Below are 22,000 nucleotides of genomic sequence, written 5' to 3' on the forward strand. Positions count from 1 at the left end.
CCTGTGCCCTTCCTGGAGAACCCGCAGGAGGGTCTGGGGAATCAGACCCAATGGGGGAAAGGCATAGAGGAGAGTTCTGGGCCAATCGTGGGCCAGCGCATCGCACCCCAGGGGACAGGAACTGTCTGACAGGGAGAACCAGAGGGGACAGTGGGCCGTGTCTCTGGAGGCAAAGAGGTCCACGCCTGCTCTGCCGAATGTCCCCCAGATGTGATCCACCACCTCCGGGTGGAGTCGCCACTCTCCTGGAAGAGGCGATGTGCGGGAGAGGAAGTCCGCGGGCCCGTTGCGCCAGCCTGGAATATAGGCCGCCCTGAGGCTGGTGAGGCGAGACGATGCCCACATCAGGAGCTGGTGTGTTAGGGACAGCAGTCTCGGGGACCTGGACCCACCCTGGTGATTGATGTGGTAAACCACTGTGGTGTTGTCTGACCAGACCAGCACATGCTTCCCCCGTAGTCCCGGAAGAAAACTCCGGAGTGCGAGGGCTACAGCCCGGAGCTCCAGGGCATTGATGTGTTCCCTCTGCACCCGTTTGGACCACACTCCCTGTGTCACGTGGTCCCGCCAGGTTGCGCCCCAACCCAGAGTGGAAGCGTCCGTATATACAGCCTCCCTCCGGCACGGAAGGGGCCCGAGCGGAACTCCTCCCACAATGTAGGATTCGTCCCTCCACAGGGACAGAGACCGCAGACAGTGCGGCGCGACACAAATTCTCCTGTGTCTGTGTGCCTGACGGGTGGGGTCCAGAGCCAGGCTGTTCAGCCACATCTGCAGAGGGCGCAGTGAGAGAAGCCCCAGTGGAACCACACTGGAAGCAGCGGTAAGCGTGCCCAGGAGGCTCAGATAATCTAAGAAACGTGGTGCCGCACCACGATGGAAGGCAGGCAACATAGTTAAAATACTGGTCACCCGCTGGGGAGAAGGACGGGCGGTCATTGAGACAGAGTTCAGGAGAATGCCCAGGAACACTGTCACCTGGGAGGGGGTGAGGCTGCTCTTCTCCAGATTTACCTTCAAACCCAGCAGGTGCACATGGGAGAGCACCAACTGGGTGTCCCTGATCGCCTGACTGCGGGTTGCGGCACAAATCAGCCAATCGTCCAGATAGGGCAGTATACGAATTCCCTGTGCCTGCAGGGGGGACAGAGCTGCTGCCACCACCCTGGTGAACACTCGGGGAGACAGGGAGAGCCCAAACGGGAGTACCCTGAACTGGTAATGGCACCCCTGAAATGCAAAGCGGAGAAACCGCCAGTGAACCTGTGCCACAGGGACGTGGAAGTATGCATCCCTCAGGTCGATTGACGTGAACCAGTCGCCTGGGGAGATCGCCTGCAGAACCCCCTTGGCTGTAAGCATGCGGAAGGGCATGTCCTTCAGATAGGTGTTGAGCCCCCTGAGGTCCAGCACCGGACGAAGATTCCCATTCTTTTTGGGGACCAGAAAATACACTGAGTAAAAGCCCCCTGGATCCAGCAGGGGGTCCACAGGCACTATCGCACCCTTGACCAGCAAGGTACGTAGCTCGCTGGACAGTGCCTGTGCTTTCAGAGGGTTGCAGATGGTGGTCATCCGAACTCCTCCATGAGACGGGGGCCGGCGGTGGAACTGGAGACGGTATCCCCTGGTCAGAGTGGAGAGTACCCAAGAATCTGGGGTGCATTCGCCCCAGTACAGAAGCTGACCTGGGGTGAAATATCCAACCGCCGGCCCCAGTGCCTCACCTACGGGTCCCTCGGCCCCTTGGGGGCCTAGAGGGGGGGCGAGCTGGTTCCGTAGCCCGAAAGGGGTGCGAAGCCCGGCCCCCTGCCCGGACTGTCTGGGCTCGAGTCACCCTAGAAGCCGGACCTCGAGGCAAGGTTGGGGCAACGGGTAAACTGGATGACCGTGATCCTGAGCCAGAAGCCGCCCAAGTATTCACAGGCCGATGGTCACGCCTGTGGAGCCCCGCGAGCTGCTGCCTGGTGCGAGAAGCCTGGGCAGTGCGTTCCAGAGCCTCCACTGCAGCAGAGCCGAAAAGCTCCCCTGGAACCACCGGCAAGGCGCGCAGTGTCCGCCTGCAGGGTTCGGTGAGTGGCGACTGAGCCAGCCACACCTGGCGCCGCGAATGGACCAGGGTGGACAATGTACGCCCCAGCTCCCTTGACATCAGGGCAAAGGCCTGGAGAGACGCATCCAGCATGCCCTGAGTGGACTGGTCAAGCGACCGTGCCTCCAGGGAAGATGCCAGGCCTAGCAGCAAATGGGAGAGGGAGTTCCCAATACGCCCCATCCTAGCCCCTGAATCGTAGGCTCGGCAGAGCAGATCGTCTGTAATGCGACACTGTGGCCGTGGACAGCGGGCGCTAGCTCGTAGGGCCTCCTCCGGAGGAACAATAAGGGAGGCAATGCCAGGTTCCACCGCTGGCATCTGACCTAACCCAAACTTTGGGGCCTCCTGCATCGCGGCAAGAGCTCTTCCGTCTGATGTCGGGCGAGAAAGAGCCCGAGTATCCGACCAGCAGGTGTGGAGTTCCTTGATGTACTCCTCTGAAGGTGGTACAGCAAAGGTGGCCATCCCGGCCTCACGGCGTCTGAAAAAGGCGCTAGAGGTGGCGGGCTGAACTTGTGGAGAATCCACCTGCAACTGTGCCAGGGCAGCTTTAATAGCAGTTGCCACCGACTCTCCCGTACCCCCCAGAGAGATGTCGGATTCAACATCCGACACCTGCGGGCTATGTGCTTGGGGTTCCCCCCGAAAGAGGGTGTCAGATGCCGCCAGCGAGAGGGCGTCCTCATTGAGGACTGAAGCTTCCTCAGTAGCTGGAGACGAGACCAATCCCTGAACAGGGGGAGGTCGCAAAGATTGGAGTAGAGCCTTCATCTGGGCCAACTCTGAGGATAACTGATTCACTTTAGAGGACAGCCCCCGCCCCGAATGGCGGGACTTCTTCCCAGCTATTGGTGGAGCGTCCGAGGCAGGGCGTTTAGAGGATAACCCCTGGCCAGGGGGCAACTGTTCCTGCTGGTGAGAGCCCATCCAGGGAACAGGCTGCTCGACTGAGGACAGCCGGGCCAGCCGCGCCGCATGGGGCAGAACGCTGCAATTGGGGCAGGCAGCCTCGGTAAGCGCCTCCTTGAGGTGGTCAACACCCAGACAAGGGGGACACAGGTCATGGCCATCCTCAGGATGCAAAGGGGCTAAACAAGTGGAACAACAAAGACGTTCCATCTCTGAGTGATGGAGCCCGTACTCAGGAGCCGCTTCACCCACTTGACCGAGCAGAAATCGCCACTAGTGAAATGGATGTTTCAATTTAGTTCACCAAAAAACACTCAGCGCGGGCAGAAAACGCCACTGGCGAGGTAATGTAAACAGTAACGACCTGTTTCGATCAGGTTCAACCAAAGAAACTCAGCGCGGGCAGAAAACGCCACTGGCGAGGTAATGTAAACAGTAACGACCTGTTTCGACCAGGTTCAACCAAAGAAACTCAGCGCGGGCAGAAAACGCCACTGGCGAGGTAATGTAAACAGTAACGACCTGTTTCGATCAGGTTCAACCAAAGAAACTCAGCGCGGGCAGAAAACGCCACTGGCGAGGTAATGTAAACAGTAACGACCTGTTTCGACCAGGTTCAACCAAAGAAACTCAGCGCGGGCAGAAAACGCCACTGGCGAGGTAATGTAAACAGTAACGACCTGTTTCGACCAGGTTCAACCAAAGGAACTCAACATGGGCAGAAAACGCCGCTGATGAGATAACTGTAAACAGTAACAAACTGTTTCAATCAGATTCAACCAAGAAACTCGGCGCGGGCAGAAAACGCCACCGGCGAGGTAAAAACGAACGATAACCGACTTGTTTAAATCAGGTTAAACAAAAGGACTCAACGCGGGCGGAGGACGCCACCGGTGAGTAAACAAAATGAGCAGCTACTACCAGCTGCTAACTCAAGCAACACCGGCGGGTCAAGACGCTACCCGCGGGGTTCAGAAAAATGAAAGGAAACAGACTCACCCAATGAGGTCTGTAGGCACAATCGTCGCTCGCGCAGCCCCTGGAGGGCAAGCACGCCCGCAGCTCCGACCGCAAACGATCACGGGGCTACTGGCAGCGAGCTGACGGAGAAAGCGGTTATACAGAGAAAACTCACGTGTCTGTAGAAGGAACCGCTCACAACAAACCTGCGTGCGAGAAGATGAGAAGGGACTGAACTACCGGTGTCACGTGCCTATATAGGCTTCCGCTGATCACCGGTAGGTCACAGGTGACTTTGTTGATACTAATTCTCGACCTGCGCAAGCGCAAGAGTGATCATTCAGTGCTTGAAGCACCGCCTCTGGCGGTCAGTAGGGATGAAATAGAACCAGAACAGCTGAGAATCTTTATGACAGTGCACTTTTACTTTCGCCCTCTGGGGGGAGCCTAGCTGGAAAATCAACCCCGGTTGCATAGTATACTTTTAAGGAATATGTTTTTTTTCTGCTGTTTCTCCTGTTATTATTTTGATCAGCTCTGATAACGGTGGCTTTCATTTGGAAGCTTTTAATTGGGGAACAATGTGTCCTGTAACACATTTTTTTTATAAAGCCTTTGGATGTTTTTTCCTGCAACTCGCATGCTTTGTGACTTTTTAGTCGGATCTGGAATGTTGACAGGAAGGCAGCTGCTCGTTCTTTAACATGATGCAATGCAACGACATTGACCAGCCGTCAAGGATTTGTGTGAAATACAAAAAAAAAAAAAATCCAAATGGAACATGTGCAGACAGAATCTGCGTAAAGAGCTTTTTCTACGTTGTCTTTTTGTTCTTAGGTTGTCGAAGAAGCCAGGTGACAGCAAGGCCAAGAAGAGTAAGCAGGTTTCACAGAAATACACCGCAGCTCGGCTCCATGAAAAGGGAGTCCTGATCTCCATCGATGACCTGCAGCCCAACCAGTGAGTCCTCAACTCCGACATAATAAATCCTTGCTTAACTAACGCTGGCAGTTTTAAATGGACGGTAGAAAATGTGCATTTTAATGCATTTTCTACCGCTGTGAACCAGCTACCTCATGCATGAATCTGTTTTCCCACAACAGATACAAGAATGCCATTTTCGAGATCTCTCCTTCTGAGACCGTCGGCGTGTTTGACGTAAAGGCCAAGTTCATGGGCGTGCACTTGGAGACGTTACCGTTAGAATATCAGGTACTCCCCCCTTTTTTTTAGACCTTTTGAAGTTTTAGACCTGCCTTTTAACACTTCCCACCCCTAAGTATCAGTATGCCTAGTTTTTGGCTCATCCATCCCTCTGGTTGTGTCTCCAGGATCTCCTGCAGCTGCAGTATGAAGGCGTGGCGGTGATGAGGCTCTTCGACAAGGCCCTCGTAAACGTCAACCTGCTCATCTTCCTGCTCAACAAGAAATTTTATGGAAAATAAGAAGAAAAGAGGGGAGCAAAGAGCTACAGACACTGAAATTAAACAACAGAACCTTCCGGGCTGCTTTAAAGCCCACTCTCTGCTGCACCTCCTATTTCTGCCAATGCAAATTTCTCTGCATTATTATTTTTTTTTTTTTATATTAAGTGCATCTCCACATGTGGTTTTTGTTGTCCAAGTTTTCCATGCATCTCATTATGTGTAGCTGCAGCAAAGTGAGCTTTGTATTTTTTGCTTGAATTATTCTGAATATCTTGTGCATGGGCTTTGATTTATTATAAAGATTCTTTTATGTAAAGACATTTGTTTTCCTTGTCAGCTGTCAGTTTACTTATCAGTTGACAATAAAGATCCAATAAGCATCGATAGAAAAGTACTGGGCAGCATGTTTAAGTCCAGGTTTTTACTTCCTGATTGCTCATGTTTCTCTTAAGATTAATTTACCATGAAAATCGCAATATTATGGGGAAAAAAACTGATGAATTTGATTCTCCTCTTCTGTGCAATCAGGTCTTTCACATGATTCTCGAAACCTGTCCGGGTCCAGATTTCTGTTGCACCAAACTGCTCAGCTGGGCTCGTTTGTCAGCTTTCTCTGGTGCATTAGAATTATTATATATATTTGAATATTTATCCACTTTATCCCCGTTTATCTCCTACAACAGGTCCACGATTGCTGCAGCGAAGACGTGTCTGCTGATTTGCAAAGACTCGGTTGTGTTTTAAATGGATCTTTGATTTCTTTTTCATATGTCCTCTTGGAAATGCATCCCAGTTGCCTTTATTTATATTTTATATGTTGTCAGTTTCCATTAAACGATAGCTTATGTTTGCAAAGCCTGAGACGGATCTCTTGCATGATCTCAAGGATGTGCAGTATTACATTAAAGGGCGGGGGTTGTTGAGCAGATGGCGCTGTACACCATCCGGTTTGTCTCGACTCGGACTCTGTGTGGACTCCATTATCTGGATGTTAAGTTGTCCGTCTGTGTAAAGTTGCCTGAAGGCGATGCTGATCTGAACAGTGTGAGACTCGGTCCTGATGCGGGCTGTGATGTGTACTCCACCTGTTTTGGAATAAAGCTCTTTCAATGCACTGTTGTTGTTCCTGGTCCAACAGGTGCGCACACAGGAAGAATGCTGGGTTTAAAAGTGCCATGCAGCGCTAACCAGAGGTCTGCAAACATGTCGGTTGTTCTTCCCGACCCTCTACCAGTACAAGTCCTGGATGGTCAGACCAGGGCTGGACAATATAGGAAAAAAAGCATATTAATAAAATAGAAATATCGATCGATATTGATAATTATCAACAAATTATAAATATGTTTTAAGTGCACCCCTGGGCATTTTATACTGTTGCTTACTGCCTTATTTTTAGCTAACTTTTTACCAAAACTACAAGTTTTTAAAAAAGAAAAAAAGAACATATGCTTTCTGAACTCTTTGAATGGGGCGGAGCTTTTCCTGGATCTGCGTTGTGATTGGTTGGGAGGATGTAATGTAATATTAACCTACATGGCTAGAATGCAAAGGAGGGAAATCTGTTATTCTATTGAACTTTCTACTGACGCTTTTTTTTCTATCGATATACGTCTATCGATCGATATATATTATTGAATTATTGTCCAGCCCTATAATATCCAGCAATAATATTTGGCTAATTGTTTGTTTCATAAGATATAGCATCTTTCAGGAGAAAATGTCAATGCATCTGCACAGTAGCCCCAAATGGATGAATTTGTAAGAAACACGTAATCATAGTTTTAAAACTGATTATTTAAAATTCGTAATTGTGAAATTACGACTTTACAACTTGTTATGACTTTTAAACTCATAACTTTAATTCCCCATTAACTTTAAAACTCGTAATAGTGGCTTTACTTTACTTTAAAACTTGAAATCACAACATTAAAGCTTGAAATTATGACTTACTTTTGTAAATATCGCATTAAAAAAAATTAACGACCCTAAACCTTTAACAGAAATACTTCCTCCTCCTTTTAATGCGGAAATTTGCTTTGACAGAAGTAGGTTTCCAAATATCCGTCGAAAACTCGCTTCTTCCGTGGACCGGCTGTCTGTGACACATCTCCCTCCCATCCCCACAGACTATCAGCGTGGATCGTGTCGCGCACGGACAGTTGGGGGCCAGTTACTCCCACTTTGGGGATAAAAGTGGAAAATTGTAAGAAGTCGGTGAATGCGGGACCAACGGACACTTGTTGAAACGCTGTTTACGCTCCGCTGTCTGTCGCAACATTTAACCGACGAGGTTTAAACAAAAAAAAAAAGAAAAAAAGTCGAGTTTCCTGTTAGCAGAGAAAATACGACTAAAAGTCTAATGTTGTCAACAGAGAGATGGTCCGCAGGGCAGCTTAGCTACACCGGTTAGCTGTACAGTACGTTAGCAACAACATGCTAACGTTAGCTTAACGTTCAAACTAGTAGTTTTTGAAAAAACGCGCTGATATGAAGTTAAATACAGAGATAAATTGCTGTAATCATCTCCAATTTCACCTAAAAACTGAGTGTGATTAATGTTACAACGTCAGCGGCGGCGAAGTTTTAATTTATTCCCCGGCGGACATCTTTTCTGACAGCTTAACGTTTTAGCTTAGCCTCGTTAGCCTAGCCGCGTTAGCTTAGCCCGACCAGCCGAATCGATTCAGTTTGCAGCAACTCGGTTCTTTGCACAGTAGAGTGGCGTGATTAGTAATAAGGCTAAATGGCATATAAATCACAAATAATCAGACCGTTTAAAATGAAGCATTATTGATAAAAAAAAAGTAGATCCTTTCATTATTCCAAAATTCAATTCTTGCTTAAAATTTGTAATAAAAAGCTCTCAGATTATGACAATTCCTCCTTTAAATAAACTTTGATTAGAAATTAGACAAATTTTAAGGAGCCAGTTAATATTTTGGAGACAAACATTTTACACTACGTGTGTGGGGGAAAAAAATCGATATATCAAAGATAAATATTAAATGTATTTTTTTTAGATTTTTATTTCAGTTTCATCATTTGGAAAAAAGTTAACCTAAGCAACCTTAGGAAAATAAAACAGAATAAAAGCAGGTTGGAATAAAATGTAGAAACAAAATAAAACATGGGAAAATAGAAACTAAAAGCAAACATTAAAAACAGTTGGACTGCAAACTTAAACTAATGATGTTTCAGTGAAACAGTTTAACTAGAACAGTAGAAGGCAATCCTAAACAAATGTGTTTTTAATCTCGATTTAAAGGAACTCAGGCTTTCAGCACTTTTACAGTTTTCTAGAAGTTTGTTCCAGATCAGTGGAGCATAGGAACTAAATGCTGCTTCTCCATGTCTGGTTCTGGTTCTGGTTCTGCAGAGCAGGCTGGAGCCAGAAGACCTGAGTGGTCTGGATGGTTGTTACACTGATAACAAGTCTGTGATGTATTTAGGTGCTAAGTCATTCAGGGATTTATAGACTAACAGAAGGATTTTAAAGTCTATTCTCTGAGATCCAGGGAGCCATGGAAGGACTTCAGAACCGGGTCCATGTTCTCTACGTTCTTTGTCTTAGTGGAAGGACTTCAGAACCGGGTCCATGTTCTCTACGTTCTTAGTCTTAGTGAGGACTTCAGAACCGGGTCCATGTTCTCTACGTTCTTAGTCTTAGTGAGGACTTCAGAACCGGGTCCATGTTCTCTACGTTCTTAGTCTTAGTGAGGACTTCAGAACCGGGTCCATGTTCTCTACGTTCTTAGTCTTAGTGAGGACGCGGGCAGCAGGTTCTGGATCAGCTGCAGCGTTCTGATCCACTTTTTAGGCAGACCTGTGAAAACACCGTTGCAGTAATCAGTTCTACTAAAGATAAACATGGATTAGTTTTTCCAGATCCTGCTGAGACATCAGTCCTTTAATCCTGGAAATGTTCTCCAGGTTCTAGAAGGTCCACTTTGTCTTTAGATGGAGGTTCAGGTCTGAGTCCATCACTACTCCCAGGTTTCAGGCCTGATCGTGGTTTTTAGCTGAAGCAGCTGAAGCTGTGAGCTAACTTTTGATCTCTCCTCTATTTGTCTGAAAATTATTACTTCAGTTTTGTTTTTATTCAGTTGAAGAAACGGTAATGGGGTAATGGTTCTGTTGTTGGTTCTCAGGAGTCCCCTAAACGACTTGTAAACCTTTCCAGACCAATAGATGACAATAACTTTTTGTTTCTCATCTGTTTTCTTTTACCTTTTTTTTTAAAGACTGGGGCAGCGTTTTTTTTAAAACTTATTTTTGTATTTATTATAACACTCAATATTAATAGGAAGATAGCAAGATCATAATACAGGAAACCGTTGACTGAATAGAGTTTGGTACAGAGGAGAGAAATATATATTCTGATAGCACTAATATTATGAACACGGGAATACTAATAATGATAATACACAAAAGTAATATAAATTCTCCAATATCAATAGTAATAATACCCCTCCTCCCCCCCCCCCATCTTCTTTTTGACAAAAAACAAATTACATTTTAATATTTGTGACTACAACCAAATTTACCTTTAAATTTAGATACATTTTCAGGTGGAAAATTAGGTCAATTTAAGTTAATGTTTAGGAAATCCTGTTCTGTTGTGGCTCCATATCTTATTTTTTATTTTTTTTAACTTTATTTTTATTTATTTTTTTAGTAACAGCATACGAACCTGAATACAAACTTCCGACTCATATTGACATTTAACCGATTGCATTAAACGTGGCATCGGAAGGTGAAATAATAAGTGTTCTTAACAGGTGTGGGAATGAATGCAAAACATCTAAACAAGAACAACACACAAAAACCGTAAATAAAAAAAAATATAAGCTTACAGTTAGATCCTCCTAGGGATAAGGTGGACCGCATAGACTTAGGTGCCATGACATTTTAGGTTGGTCCAGCGTGAGGCTTTTTGAAATATTTTAGCCTTCTTGATGTTACCAGAAAGGTTCTAACTATTGTGATAATAATGATAACTATAAGTGATTTGTTGATTTTTTTTTTACATATCTGGCAGTACTAAACCCTGGTTGTGACCAACATCTGTCCCAACCAGCAGCTGGAGAACGACCTGAACGAGATGGATGTCAAGATGGGTCTGCTGCTGAAGGACAAGACCACCCGGCAGGAGGCGGGGTCCCACAGCGTGATGATGAACAAGCAGAGAGGAGGCCAGGAGGCTCTCAGCAAGCTGGAGGCCTACCAGCATCTCTTCTACCTTTTACAGGTAGCAACCCTCCTCAGTATTCACCTGTTGTTGAGTTTAGATGCAAAGTCTGCCTGATAACACTCCTTTAAATGTCTGGTACTTTTTAGACCAAGCCGACATACCTGGCCAAGCTGATCTTCCAGATGCCAGATGTTAAATCTAAAGAGCTAATGAACTCTTTCTTCTCAACCTTGTATAACAACGCCTTGAACCAGCGGGAGGAGTACCTGCTCTTGGATTTCTTCAAAACCGCTTTGCGGGAACAAATCATGTAAGTAAAACAAAAAAGTCCTAATATGATAAGTCAAGCTTTTGGTTGTTGATGTCAAACGGAGTCAGATCAGATTCTCCACAGCTTACGGTTTATCTGAAGATTCAGACGGAGGGAGGTGGGCGCCATAATAAAGCTCAAAGATGGGATTAAAAAAACATAATCAAGATGTCATTTCCACTTGCTTTTGAAGCTTTGTGATTTTTTTTTCTTTGACTGTAAATTTTGGCAACTTTATCCAAGTAGCAAACTTATTGTAGCTCTCAACTTAAGGCTGGTTTACACGGCAAGATTTTAAAATAGTCGGTTGATTTTCAAAGCCTGAGAGACGCAGCACGTTACAATAAAAAAAAAAAAAACTAGATAAAACGTGTTTGGTTGTACAGTGTGTGGTGTCCGGTAGGGCTGGATGATATAGATTAAAAACATATCGATAAAATATAAATCATATCGATAATTATCAATAAATTAAAAATATACCTTTTAAGTGCAGCCCTGGTCATTTTATGCTGCTGCTTAGAAGCATATTTTTAGATACAGAACAGCAAACACTGAATTCAAACTCAACCCTTTATTCAACCAACTTTTTACCAAAACTGCAAGTTTTTAACAAAAAAAAAAAAGAACGTGTGCTCTCTGAACCCTTTGAAGGGGCGGAGCTTGGCTCCTAGCTCTGCGTTGTGATTGGTTGGGAGGATGTAATGACTGTAATATTAACCTACATGAATGCAAAAGGAATGAAAACTGTTATTCTACTGAACTGAAGTTAAAATCCTACGACTGAAAATGTTTAGTACAACACAAAGTATTCATCTTTTAATAAACACACTTCCCATTCTCTTTAATTTCATAGTAACATCTATCCAGGGGCATTTAATTACTTAAATGCAGACTTTGTTGCATTAAAATCTGCTTGGAATTCAATTATTAAAATTTGCTAATTACAACAAGTGTTTTCAAAGAACAACTGAGCCAAATACTGTTCTTATATTGTTAGACTCTTTTGTTAAAGAGTCTAATTAAATTATTAAAAATAATTTGCAAACTGATTGACTTTCTTTTAAAACGACAAATGAACAAACCCCCCTTTTTTTTTTTTTTACTTCTGATCTACAATGATGTACACATTAATTTCCTACAAAAATCTGACTAATTTATTTATTTAAAATTATCATATTTTGTCGAGCAGGTAGGGCTGGGCGATATGGATTATAAAATAAATCTCCGATTTTATCATACCAAATCCGATTAATCGATTTTTTTCCTCCTTTTTGTTTCATAAAAAGAAATTAAAGCAATTATTTTAAAACCTTGCTTTTTATGTCAAGCATTTCGTCAGGGAGTTGACCTGAATTCAAAGTGCAACTAAAAACAAGCTGTGAAACATGCTTGTAAAACAAGATGGCAGCCGTGCCATTATAAACAATGAAAATATAACAAAACATTTGCTGCTAGTGGTATTACACATTGAGCTAAGAACAGGCTTCACTGCACTTGTGAACTTCAAACTAAGTTAAAAGTAAATAAGTAAATGAAGTACCTCGTATTATGGTAAAAAAAAAGTTTCCACTTAACAATATTTTGACAATAATTTTGCCTAAACATATATCCAGCATCACATGCTGTTCTCTTCATGGAAACCCAATGAGTGTATTGGCAAAATAAAATCCAGATTTTCCAAAAATGAAATCTTAAAGAATTGTAAATTTGAATTAATCAATTAAATCGATTTATCGCCCAGCCCTACGAGCAGGTAAAATATGTAAAAATATATATAATAAATTGAAAAAATTTTGTTAATTTTTTGGCCCTCAAGTTACTTTGGGTTGACAATTGTGGCCCATGTACCGAAAAGTGTGTACACCCCTGCCTTACACGTCGTTGTTCTGCTTGTAGGTCAAAGGTGGACCAGATGAAGGAGATGATCACAGGAAACCAAACCGTAATCAATATGGTGGTGAGCTTCCACCGAGGCACACGAGGACAGAATGCACTGAGGCAGATCCTGGCACCTGTGGTCAGGGAGATCATGGAGGACAAAACGCTAAACATCAAGACGGACCCAGTGGACATCTACAAGAGCTGGGTGAACCAGATGGAGAGCCAGACTGGAGAGGCCAGGTGAGCTGGAGGTCTGGCTGCTACGGCACGTCATAATGAGCCGCAATGTGAGAAAGACTGAATACTGGTAATGACCAGAAAGGAGACAAAGTTAAATAAACATGTAACAAAGGAGAACAACTGAAGTTGTGATTAGGGCTGAACGATTTTGGAAAATAATCTAATTGCAATTTTTTCCCCCAGTTTAATTTATCATGTCTTTTTAAATATATACAAACAACAAATCATTTTGTTTCCTCACTGTGCAGATTAGTTGCTAAAAGACCCACAGCATCTAAACTCATTGCAGAAATGATTGCATTCTGTCTACAATATAGTTCAACCAAAATTGCAATATTGACTTTTCTCTGCATTAAGCACAAGCAACAAAAATGGCCTCTAAATAAAGATGTTTGTAAACAAGGACTATTTAAAACAAGAACTTTTAATGTTTCTATTAATCAGAATATTGTTCAAGAGAACAGCTTTTAGTTGATTTGGACATCAATCCTTGTTGAACATAAAGTGCAACCAACAAACAAGTCTATGTATTAAACTGATTGACCTGTACTTAATGCTATGTATGAGTATATAAACTCTAAAACAAGTAATAAAATTAGATTATCTCACTGCTGCAACTGTCTTCCCTTCCATGTGGAGGCAAACTCACTTTAAACATTTTACCAACACCTAATGGACGTGTCTAATTCCATAATTGTTACATAGCCAAAAATTGCAGACTCTGCGATTTGGAAATTGCGTTTTTTTAAATCGCGATTATATTGAAAATGCGATTAATTGTTCAGCCCTAGTTGTGATGAGCGTCTGTTTTTTAAATGTAAGGTAAATTACAGTTTCAAGGCAAGGCAAATATATTTACATGATAAAAATATAGGAAAATAAAAAAAGAATAAAAGCAAGTTGGAATAAAATATAGAAAAAAATGAAACAAAATAAATCTTGGGAAAATAGAAACTAAAAGCGAATATTAAAAACAGTTGGACTACAAACTTAAACTAAAAGTAAAACAGTTTAACTAGAAGAGTCAAAGTCAATCCTAAACAAATGTGTTTTTATTCTTGATTTAAAAGAACTCAGGCTTTCAGCACTTTTACAGTTTTCTTACCATTCAGGAAGCTTTCTCAATTCAAAAGTCTGTAGTAGTGTGGAGCTTCAAGCTTTATAGTACTGCCCAACAAAGGCCTTGTTATGGCTTAGATTATCAAACTGAACTGAAACAGGTCCACCCCTTAGTAATAGGGAGTCGTTAGTGTCGTTATTGGCCTGGCTTACAAGAGCGAAGTTTTGATCACCCGTATGGAGGTGAGGGTTGAGGTGATGATTGGCCGAAATTAATCCTATAGCTGTATTGTAAGTTTTTGAGAGTTGGAACCTAAGGCCTCCTCCTCTGTTTAAGGTTGGTTTTTCTCTCTTTACGTAGATGGCTTCCTTTGCACCCTGTTCAAACCATCTGTCTTATTTGTCCAAAATGTGAACATTTTGGTCCTCAAAGAGTGTCCTTTGTCCTTAAGGTGTAGTTCAGGGGTGTCAAACATACGGCCCGCTGGCTAAATGCATTATCATTATTCAAAAAAATTATTATGGAGAGATCATATTCAATTTTTTTTTATCCAGTGTCCTGTCTGGCAATGTTGCAATAAGAATTGATGTCTTAATGCCAAAAAGAGCTCATCAGATTTGACTTTCACAAGTGGAGTAGTACTGCTTTTGCCATAGTGCTCCACTTTATTTATGAATGTGAATAGTTTTATTATGATTCATGCGGGGAATATCTAAAATTATATGGACACTACAATGGGAAAGTAGGAGAGGAAAGGAAGAACAAGAAGAAAAAAAGAAAAGGTGAAAGAAAGAGGAGATAAAAGGAAGAGAATGATAAAATAATTATTGAAAAAAACATGTACTGTACTTAGTATAATTGAAAATCTGCAGTTCCTATATTGTCCACGAGGGCGCTGTGTTTTAATTAGCAGATGGTAGCACTGAGCTTTAGATGTGGAAAATTGATTTTAAATACCGGTAATTTCTTAATTTTTATCTGTTTGATGTATTTTGTCATGCAGGACAGTGTTTTTAAGTTCCAAAAAATGTGAATAAATGTTTTTCAACATTGTACAATCACTGTGATCAGTTCTTATGCATAATGCACAAGTAAATGTTTGACTGAGTAAAAGTATTGTTGAAATTGCACATACTTTTCTTAAAAACGCTGAGGTTATTCATAATATATTGTGTAAAAGTGAAATTCATTTAAATATAAAAATCAACAAAAAGTCCACTTTTATTAGTTGTATTTAATCTTGCAATGAGTTTACTCGTGTGGCCCTCTTGAGATCAGATTAAGCTGAATGCGGCCCCTCAACCAAAATGAGTTTGACACCCCTGGTGTAGGTGGACAGCAGAGTCTTATCCTGAGGAGGTAGCTCTCTTGTGTTGAGCCATGCGTCTGTGGAGATGTTGTTTGGTTTCTCCAATATAAAGATCAGAACATTCCTCACTGCACTGAGCTGCAGACACCACTCCGCTCATCTTAGGTTTGGGGGTTTGTCCTCTGAATGCACCAGCCTCTGTCTGAGGGTCCTGTTTGCTTTGAAATGTTCTGGGATTTTGTGTTTGGAGTCTTTTTTTTTAGAGACTCCAGCAACACATGGGATGACGATGTTTTTGCGTTTATTCTTCTCACCATTATGTTCTGCAGCGTGTCTTGGATTTTCTTGCTGATTTGACAAAAGCCCAGTTAGGGTAGCCACAGGTTTGGAGGGCATCTTTGATGTGTATCTGTTCTTTGTGCTTCCCTTCTGTTTTAGTTGTTTCTCCCGTTTTTTTAACGAGTGGGAGAGACAGTTTGGTCTTAAACTTAAAGTTTTTGCTGTGATTTTATTTTTCTTTTGTAGTTGAAGCGGAAGGATGGCGAAGCTACAAGTGGATAAGTGAAAATGTGCCATTGTTGAGTTTATTAATCAACAGAATTCGTTGCTCTGTCCCCCATCATACTACAAAAATGGCTGAACAGGGCGGAGTGGAACGCAACAAGCAGGAATTCAGAGCAACGGATTGCACTTCGACTTTAAGTAGACCACAACCGCATGATTTAAATGTGAAAAGCAAAGCATTAAAGACCATGATATGTCCGCTTTTAAGGGGTCACTTATTTTGACCGTAAGAAGAAAACACAAGAAAGGTTTGATAATCTTCAAATAACACCGCATATGCCAAGCAAACGTCCTGAAAGTGTTCACCCTCTTTTTGAGCCTGAAAAGAGTGACGGTGTTTTTCTCACTTCCCTTTATGACCTTACACTTATCTCCACTTGTCTTCTGGGAAATACATGCTTACATTCGTACATATCATACTTGTCTGTAGAGAGGAGTTTAATACGGCCTCTTAAAATAATAACATTAAAGCAAAAACAGATCTCTTGTATCAGAATAATATCAGTTTCACATATATCCAAATTCAGTTATTGGGATCAGCTCGGGAGGGAGAAAATGTGGATCGGCGCATCCCTAGGTTCATTCCTTGTAGATAAAAATAAAAATTCTTTTTTAGGAAGAAAAAAAAAGGGAAAAAAGAAAGGAAAAAATAGAGAAAAAAAAGGGAAAAGAAAAGAAAAAAGGGGAAAAAAGAGAAAAAAAAGGGAAAAGAAAAGAAAAAAAAGGAAAAAAGGGAAAAAAAGGGAAAAAAATAAATTCTGCCTTTCTTTCTCCCCTTGTTGACAGTAAGCTGCCTTATGACGTCACTCCAGAACAAGCCATGTCTCACGAAGAGGTGAGGACGAGACTGGAGGCCTCCATCAAGAACATGAGGACCATCACTGACAGATTTTTGTCTGCCATCATAGTCTCGGTGGATAAAATTCCGTACGTTCTTCAATTCAAGCATCATAATAAAGATGTGCTTAATTTCGTTTCTTAGCATAGCCATTCTGTTCTATTTTCTGTTGATTTTAAGTGACTTTTTGTTTCTTAGATACGGAATGCGGTTCATCTCCAAGGTGCTGAAGGACACTCTCCAAGAGAAGTTCCCAGATTCTACAGAGGATGAGCTGCTCAAGGTTTGTGTCTCGATTTGTTGATTTGCTTATTTCACTCTTTTATTTGTTAAGTTTTGCACAAGACAAAAGTATTTATGTAACTTGCCTATCTAAGGCAGCTAATCATACGGATTATTTTAGAGTTACTCACTATTGTGTTGCCAGACTTGGTAGAGTCCATAGTAGAGTTTTGTTGCCCTTTTTCTTGATACTTTTTATCATTGTGTAATAAAGTATTACTGTTTAATTCTGCATATCATTGCAGAGAGTTTGAAATTGCACTAATTCCTCAGAAGCATTTAGGCTTCCTTAGATAGGAAACTTTTTGACCAATCTGTCAGGCGGAGTTGATTGAATTTGACTTTGTAAAATGCCTTGAGATGTGTGTTGTTAATTTGTGCTATATAAATACATTTTGAACTGTATCCTAGAGATTTTTTTGAGATAATAAACCATCAGAACAGGGTCTAGCTTGTCTCTGTACAGTCCATCGCCTTTCTTTTTGTAAACATTTTTTGTCTCTCTCTTAGGGCTGGACAATAATTCAATAACAATATATATATTGATCGATAGACATATATAGATGATAGAAAAAAGGGTAAATTTCAATGGAGTAACAGTTTTCCTTCCTTTTGCATTCTAGCCTATCATGTAGGTTAATACTACAGTATTACTGTAGTATTAATTACTGTAATTACATCCTCCCAACCAAATCACAAACGCAGACTCACCAAGCTCCGCCCCCTTCAAAGAGTTCAGAGAGCACACATTCTTTTTTCTTTTTTTAAAACTTGCTGTTTTGGTAAATAGTTGGTTGAATAAAGTGTTGACTTTGAATTCAGACTGCTCCAGAGCAGGCTTATTTCACGTAAAAAAGATTAGATCACGGATGTAAAAGCGGAGGAGATAGGGAAGTCTGCCATAGCCATGTCCATTTTTACGACAGCAACCTCTTGCGGAAGGTGCAAGAATAATTTTAGAGCTTTTCGAATTAATCGCGTATTGCGCAATAGACAGGATCCTTTAGCGCAGCGCAACAGTGTAATTGTAGAGAGATTTTTCTTGGTGGCTGTTATAAACAGACAAACACATCATTTAACAGTGGCTTTAAAGAGGAAAAAGTGATGTTGGAGCCATAAATCTAAAATATTTAAGTTATTTGTATGATGGTTTGTTTTTTATTTTTATCATATTCAGAAGAAGAAGAAGAGTTGTTCAGGCCATTTTATTATGAAGTTTAGTTTTACTTTGAAAGGCTTGCTTCCTGTCGTGCCGTATATTGTATTAAAAAAACTATGGATGGATTATCTAGACACGGAGCAATACAGTTTTACCGTGTAAACTGTGGATGACTTGGAAAAGGAAGATTTTCATTTTTTATGGATAAAGATTTTTTTTGTTAAAATTCCCAGTTTGCACGTGTCCTTTACTTCCATTGTCTAAGGAATGACACTGAAATTTGGATCTCTTGACATAACAAGTGCCTTTTTAAAATAAAGTGTAATAATTAAAGGCTACCATTTTGTAGAATATTCTTGTATTTCACTTTTACTTGTCCCCATGTTCTAGTGGGTCCCGTGGAGGCTCTGATATAAAAGAACAAAGTAAATATCAAATTATTAAAATGCAAAAATTCATGCTGTAGAAAGTGATAGAAACATCTACCATGGACAGTATTTAAGCATTAATTTGTCTGCTGCTTTTTGCCAGCCCTCTCTCCTGGCTTTAACAGATTTTGAGGTGTTTTAATTAATGACTCAAATTCGGCATAACCTTCTATTAAAAGCTCGTGTTCTGCTTGGGAGAAAAACTGTGAGTGTTCTTTAGCCATGCTGAACAGCCAATAGCAGCGTTGCTGATCAATGTTTCTACTATCGATACATTTCCCCCTTTAAACAAACGCATGAACGCGCAGATGTCTCAGATAACTCAATCCAGCCATACTAATCATAAACAACAGGTGTGTTGGAAGAACCCAATTAGACGGATCATGATTAGCCGGATGAAATCATCTTGGATGTGTCATTTGATCTCGGATGTTTTAAGCAACGTACGAAGAACGGACCCCTGCTCTCTCTCTTACAGCTCGACATCCGAATCAGCAATGTAAACACAAGCCTTTGCCCTGAAAAATGAGGCCCTTATTCCAAAATGCAATGCAAAATCCCGTGCCGTTTGGAACCTCGTTGTACCCGCCATTTGATAAATTTACCTACATTCAGCCAGTGGCGGGTGCTAATTTCCACCCCTGGTTGTTGGGTGTATTCACCCACACAATTCATTACATTGTATTGTATTGACGACTCCATGCTTCCAGTTCTGCTCTTGTTTGTTACACATTTCTTTTCTTTTCCTGGCGTAGTCCTCTTCCTCCCACGCCTCCAACCAGTTTCAGTTTCTCTTTCCTGGTTTTCAGCTCTTATCTCTGCTTATATTTAAGTGAGCCATGTCACCCTTTAGTCTTTCTTTTCACGCTGCTCACTTTGTCTCTTACACATTTCTCTCCAAAGCACTTTTGGAACCCGTAAATGTATATTTCTCTCACAATTGTGCTAAAATGCTTCTGAAACGGAAAAAGAGTCAATGAAGTAGTTGCTGCAAAAGTTCTAAGATGATACAATTAGCTTAGGTTGAAGTGTACGATACAATGTTCAAATACTTTTAACAGTAATTAATGATAGAGTCGCCGATTTTTTTCCGGAAGTTTCCCCAAGTCCCTTTTTGAATAACTGCGCAAGACCTTCTTACCTGCGCTTCCTCTCCTCAGGGGGATCGTGGGAAAAAGCTCCCAAATCCACTCTGGGCTTATTTCTTTCTACTTTCTCTTCTCACAAAGATGAACACGGTTCGCTTCTTGCAACTCTCAGCAATGTTCAAAGTCTACAATGAGAGCAGCGGAGCTACAATGACTGGCTAACCGCTAAGCTAACCGCTAAGCTAATCGGATGCATAAACACTAGAAGTGCCCATGCGCAGCCAGCAAGCGGAAACTAACAAGGACTGAGCGCGAACACTGGCGTTAAGTGAGCGCGTCAGAATGATGGCATGGGAGACAACCAATAGATAAGATGAGGGACAAGTTCTGGGTTTCAGGACCAGAACTTTGGTCCTGATGTGAGAGCAGGACCAGAACTCTGACCAATCACTGCTGTTCCGTCTGAAGGCCTGCAGCTCCCACAGTAAACATCTTATTTTCTTTTTTTTTAAATCTTTTCCTGAATACATAATGTATTAACTAGTGTCAGGATGGAAGGATGATTTTACACAGTGTAACGAAAATTTGTTTCTGAACAGAATCACCAACTATAGGTTTAAATGTGCAATTATTCCACTTGTTCTGCATATTATATTTAAAGTGACTGAGCCATTTGGTGTTTAACTTTCCAGATTGTAGGGCACCTTTTGTATTACCGCTACATCAACCCTGCCATTGTGGCACCTGATGCCTTCGACGTTATTGAGGTGTCCGCTGGTAGTTGGATTACAACCGAACAAAGAAGAAACCTGGGTTCTGTGGTCAAGCTCCTTCAGCACGCTGCGTCCAACAAGATGTTCCTGGGAGACAACGCTCACCTTAATCCCATCAATCAATATCTCACCACCTCCTACCAGAAGTTCAGGTCTGAAATTGTAATACTTTTAAAACATTGCTGGCCAAAATGTTGCTTTTTTTTTCCCACTCTGATTTAATTTAATGTTTTCTTCTTCTGTCATAGGCGCTTCTTTCTGGCTGCATGCGACGTTCCATCACTTGAAGATAAATTCAGCGTGGACCAGTACTCGGACCTGGTCACAGTCACCAAACCTGTCATCTACATATCTATTGGAGAGATCATAAACACTCACACTGTGAGTTCAGATCACCCTGCTGTGTTATTAATTCTTTACTCCATGATGTTTTAATAAAAACAGAAATCTTTTGTGTTCTGTTAGCTGCTGCTGGCCCACCAGGACGCCATCGCTCCCGAGCACAATGACCCCATCCATGAGCTGCTGGAGGACCTGGGCGAGGTTCCGACTGTGGAGTCGCTCATTGGCGAGAGGAGTGGAGACGAACAAAGAACCAGTAAAGATGTGAGCACTGGAACCCTGGAGGGGGAACAGGGAGGAGACGAGGACAGTGCAGACAGGTGAGGGACGACGTCAGGGACGGTAAGGAGAAGCTGGAGAGCAAAACACCAGGAAGTTTATGGAATGGGACGAGAAGCATCACAAAGACCGTGGCGGTGACAAGTCAGAGCTGTTCTTTAACAGGTTTGATGATGGGGACACCTCCCACCCCTCACCCACTACTTCAACACCTCCAGGGGTCGACGCACCGTCCTCCCTGTGGCCGTTAAACTCTTCAGCTCCTCCTCCTTGTCTCTTCGGACAACTGAGCCTGGTTCTGGTTCTGCTGGAGGTTCTCCTCCCTGTTAAAGGGGAGTTTTCCTCTCCACTGTCGCTTCATGCATGCTCAGTATGAGGGATTGCTGCAAAGCCATCAGCAATGCAGACGACTGTCCACTGTGGCTCTACGCTCTTTCAGGAGGAGTGAATGCTGCTTGGAGAGACTTGATGCAACCTGCTGGGTTTCCTTAGAGAGGAAACTTTCTGACCAACCTGGAGGATCTGATGGAGTCTGGCTTTTTTAACTTCCTTGAGATGACATGTATCATGAATTGGTGCTATATAAATGAAATCGAATTGAATTGAATTAACAATCCTGCTTTTAAATAAACAAAAGTTTTCCTTCCTGTGGCCTGTCTGTTCTGCACAATGTTTTTATTTTACACTTGCTGCTTTATTTTTTACTATTATTTTATGTACTGTTAATTTTATATTTTGTGATTCCTTGTGCATGCTCCTTTGTATTGAGACCCTGCTGCAACGATTTCCTGTGGGATCAATAAAGTTCTTACTTTTTCATAGTTGTATAAAGTACTTGATGTCAGAAGGTATCTTATGTGTAGTA

At 42.2% G+C, this 22,000-nt stretch overlaps 2 protein-coding genes across 2 annotated transcripts in view; both read left to right on the plus strand.

Moving 5' to 3' along the window:
- iqgap1 (IQ motif containing GTPase activating protein 1) overlaps window positions 1–6,505 on the plus strand; it is a 72,981-nt gene extending 66,476 nt beyond the window's left edge. Inside the window, exons 35-37 of the mRNA XM_036135896.1 lie at window positions 4,802–4,924; window positions 5,068–5,176; window positions 5,296–6,505. Coding sequence (XP_035991789.1) covers window positions 4,802–4,924; window positions 5,068–5,176; window positions 5,296–5,409 — 346 coding nt within the window. The 3' untranslated portion in view covers window positions 5,410–6,505. The remainder of the gene's footprint in view (window positions 1–4,801; window positions 4,925–5,067; window positions 5,177–5,295) is intronic.
- Window positions 6,506–10,441: 3,936 nt separating this feature from the next.
- On the plus strand, window positions 10,442–21,483 carry LOC105938842 (ras GTPase-activating-like protein IQGAP1; the record flags this gene model as incomplete). Its single annotated transcript, XM_036135695.1, has 8 exons — window positions 10,442–10,639; window positions 10,729–10,892; window positions 12,789–13,013; window positions 16,733–16,873; window positions 16,983–17,067; window positions 20,434–20,666; window positions 20,763–20,895; window positions 20,980–21,483. Coding segments are annotated over 8 exons (1,380 nt in total), but the record flags the coding sequence as incomplete, so codon positions are not given.
- Between the last annotated feature and the right edge of the window lie 517 nt (window positions 21,484–22,000).

The sequence above is a fragment of the Fundulus heteroclitus genome, chromosome 4, assembly GCF_011125445.2.
Source record: "Fundulus heteroclitus isolate FHET01 chromosome 4, MU-UCD_Fhet_4.1, whole genome shotgun sequence".
Classification (NCBI taxonomy): domain Eukaryota; kingdom Metazoa; phylum Chordata; class Actinopteri; order Cyprinodontiformes; family Fundulidae; genus Fundulus; species Fundulus heteroclitus.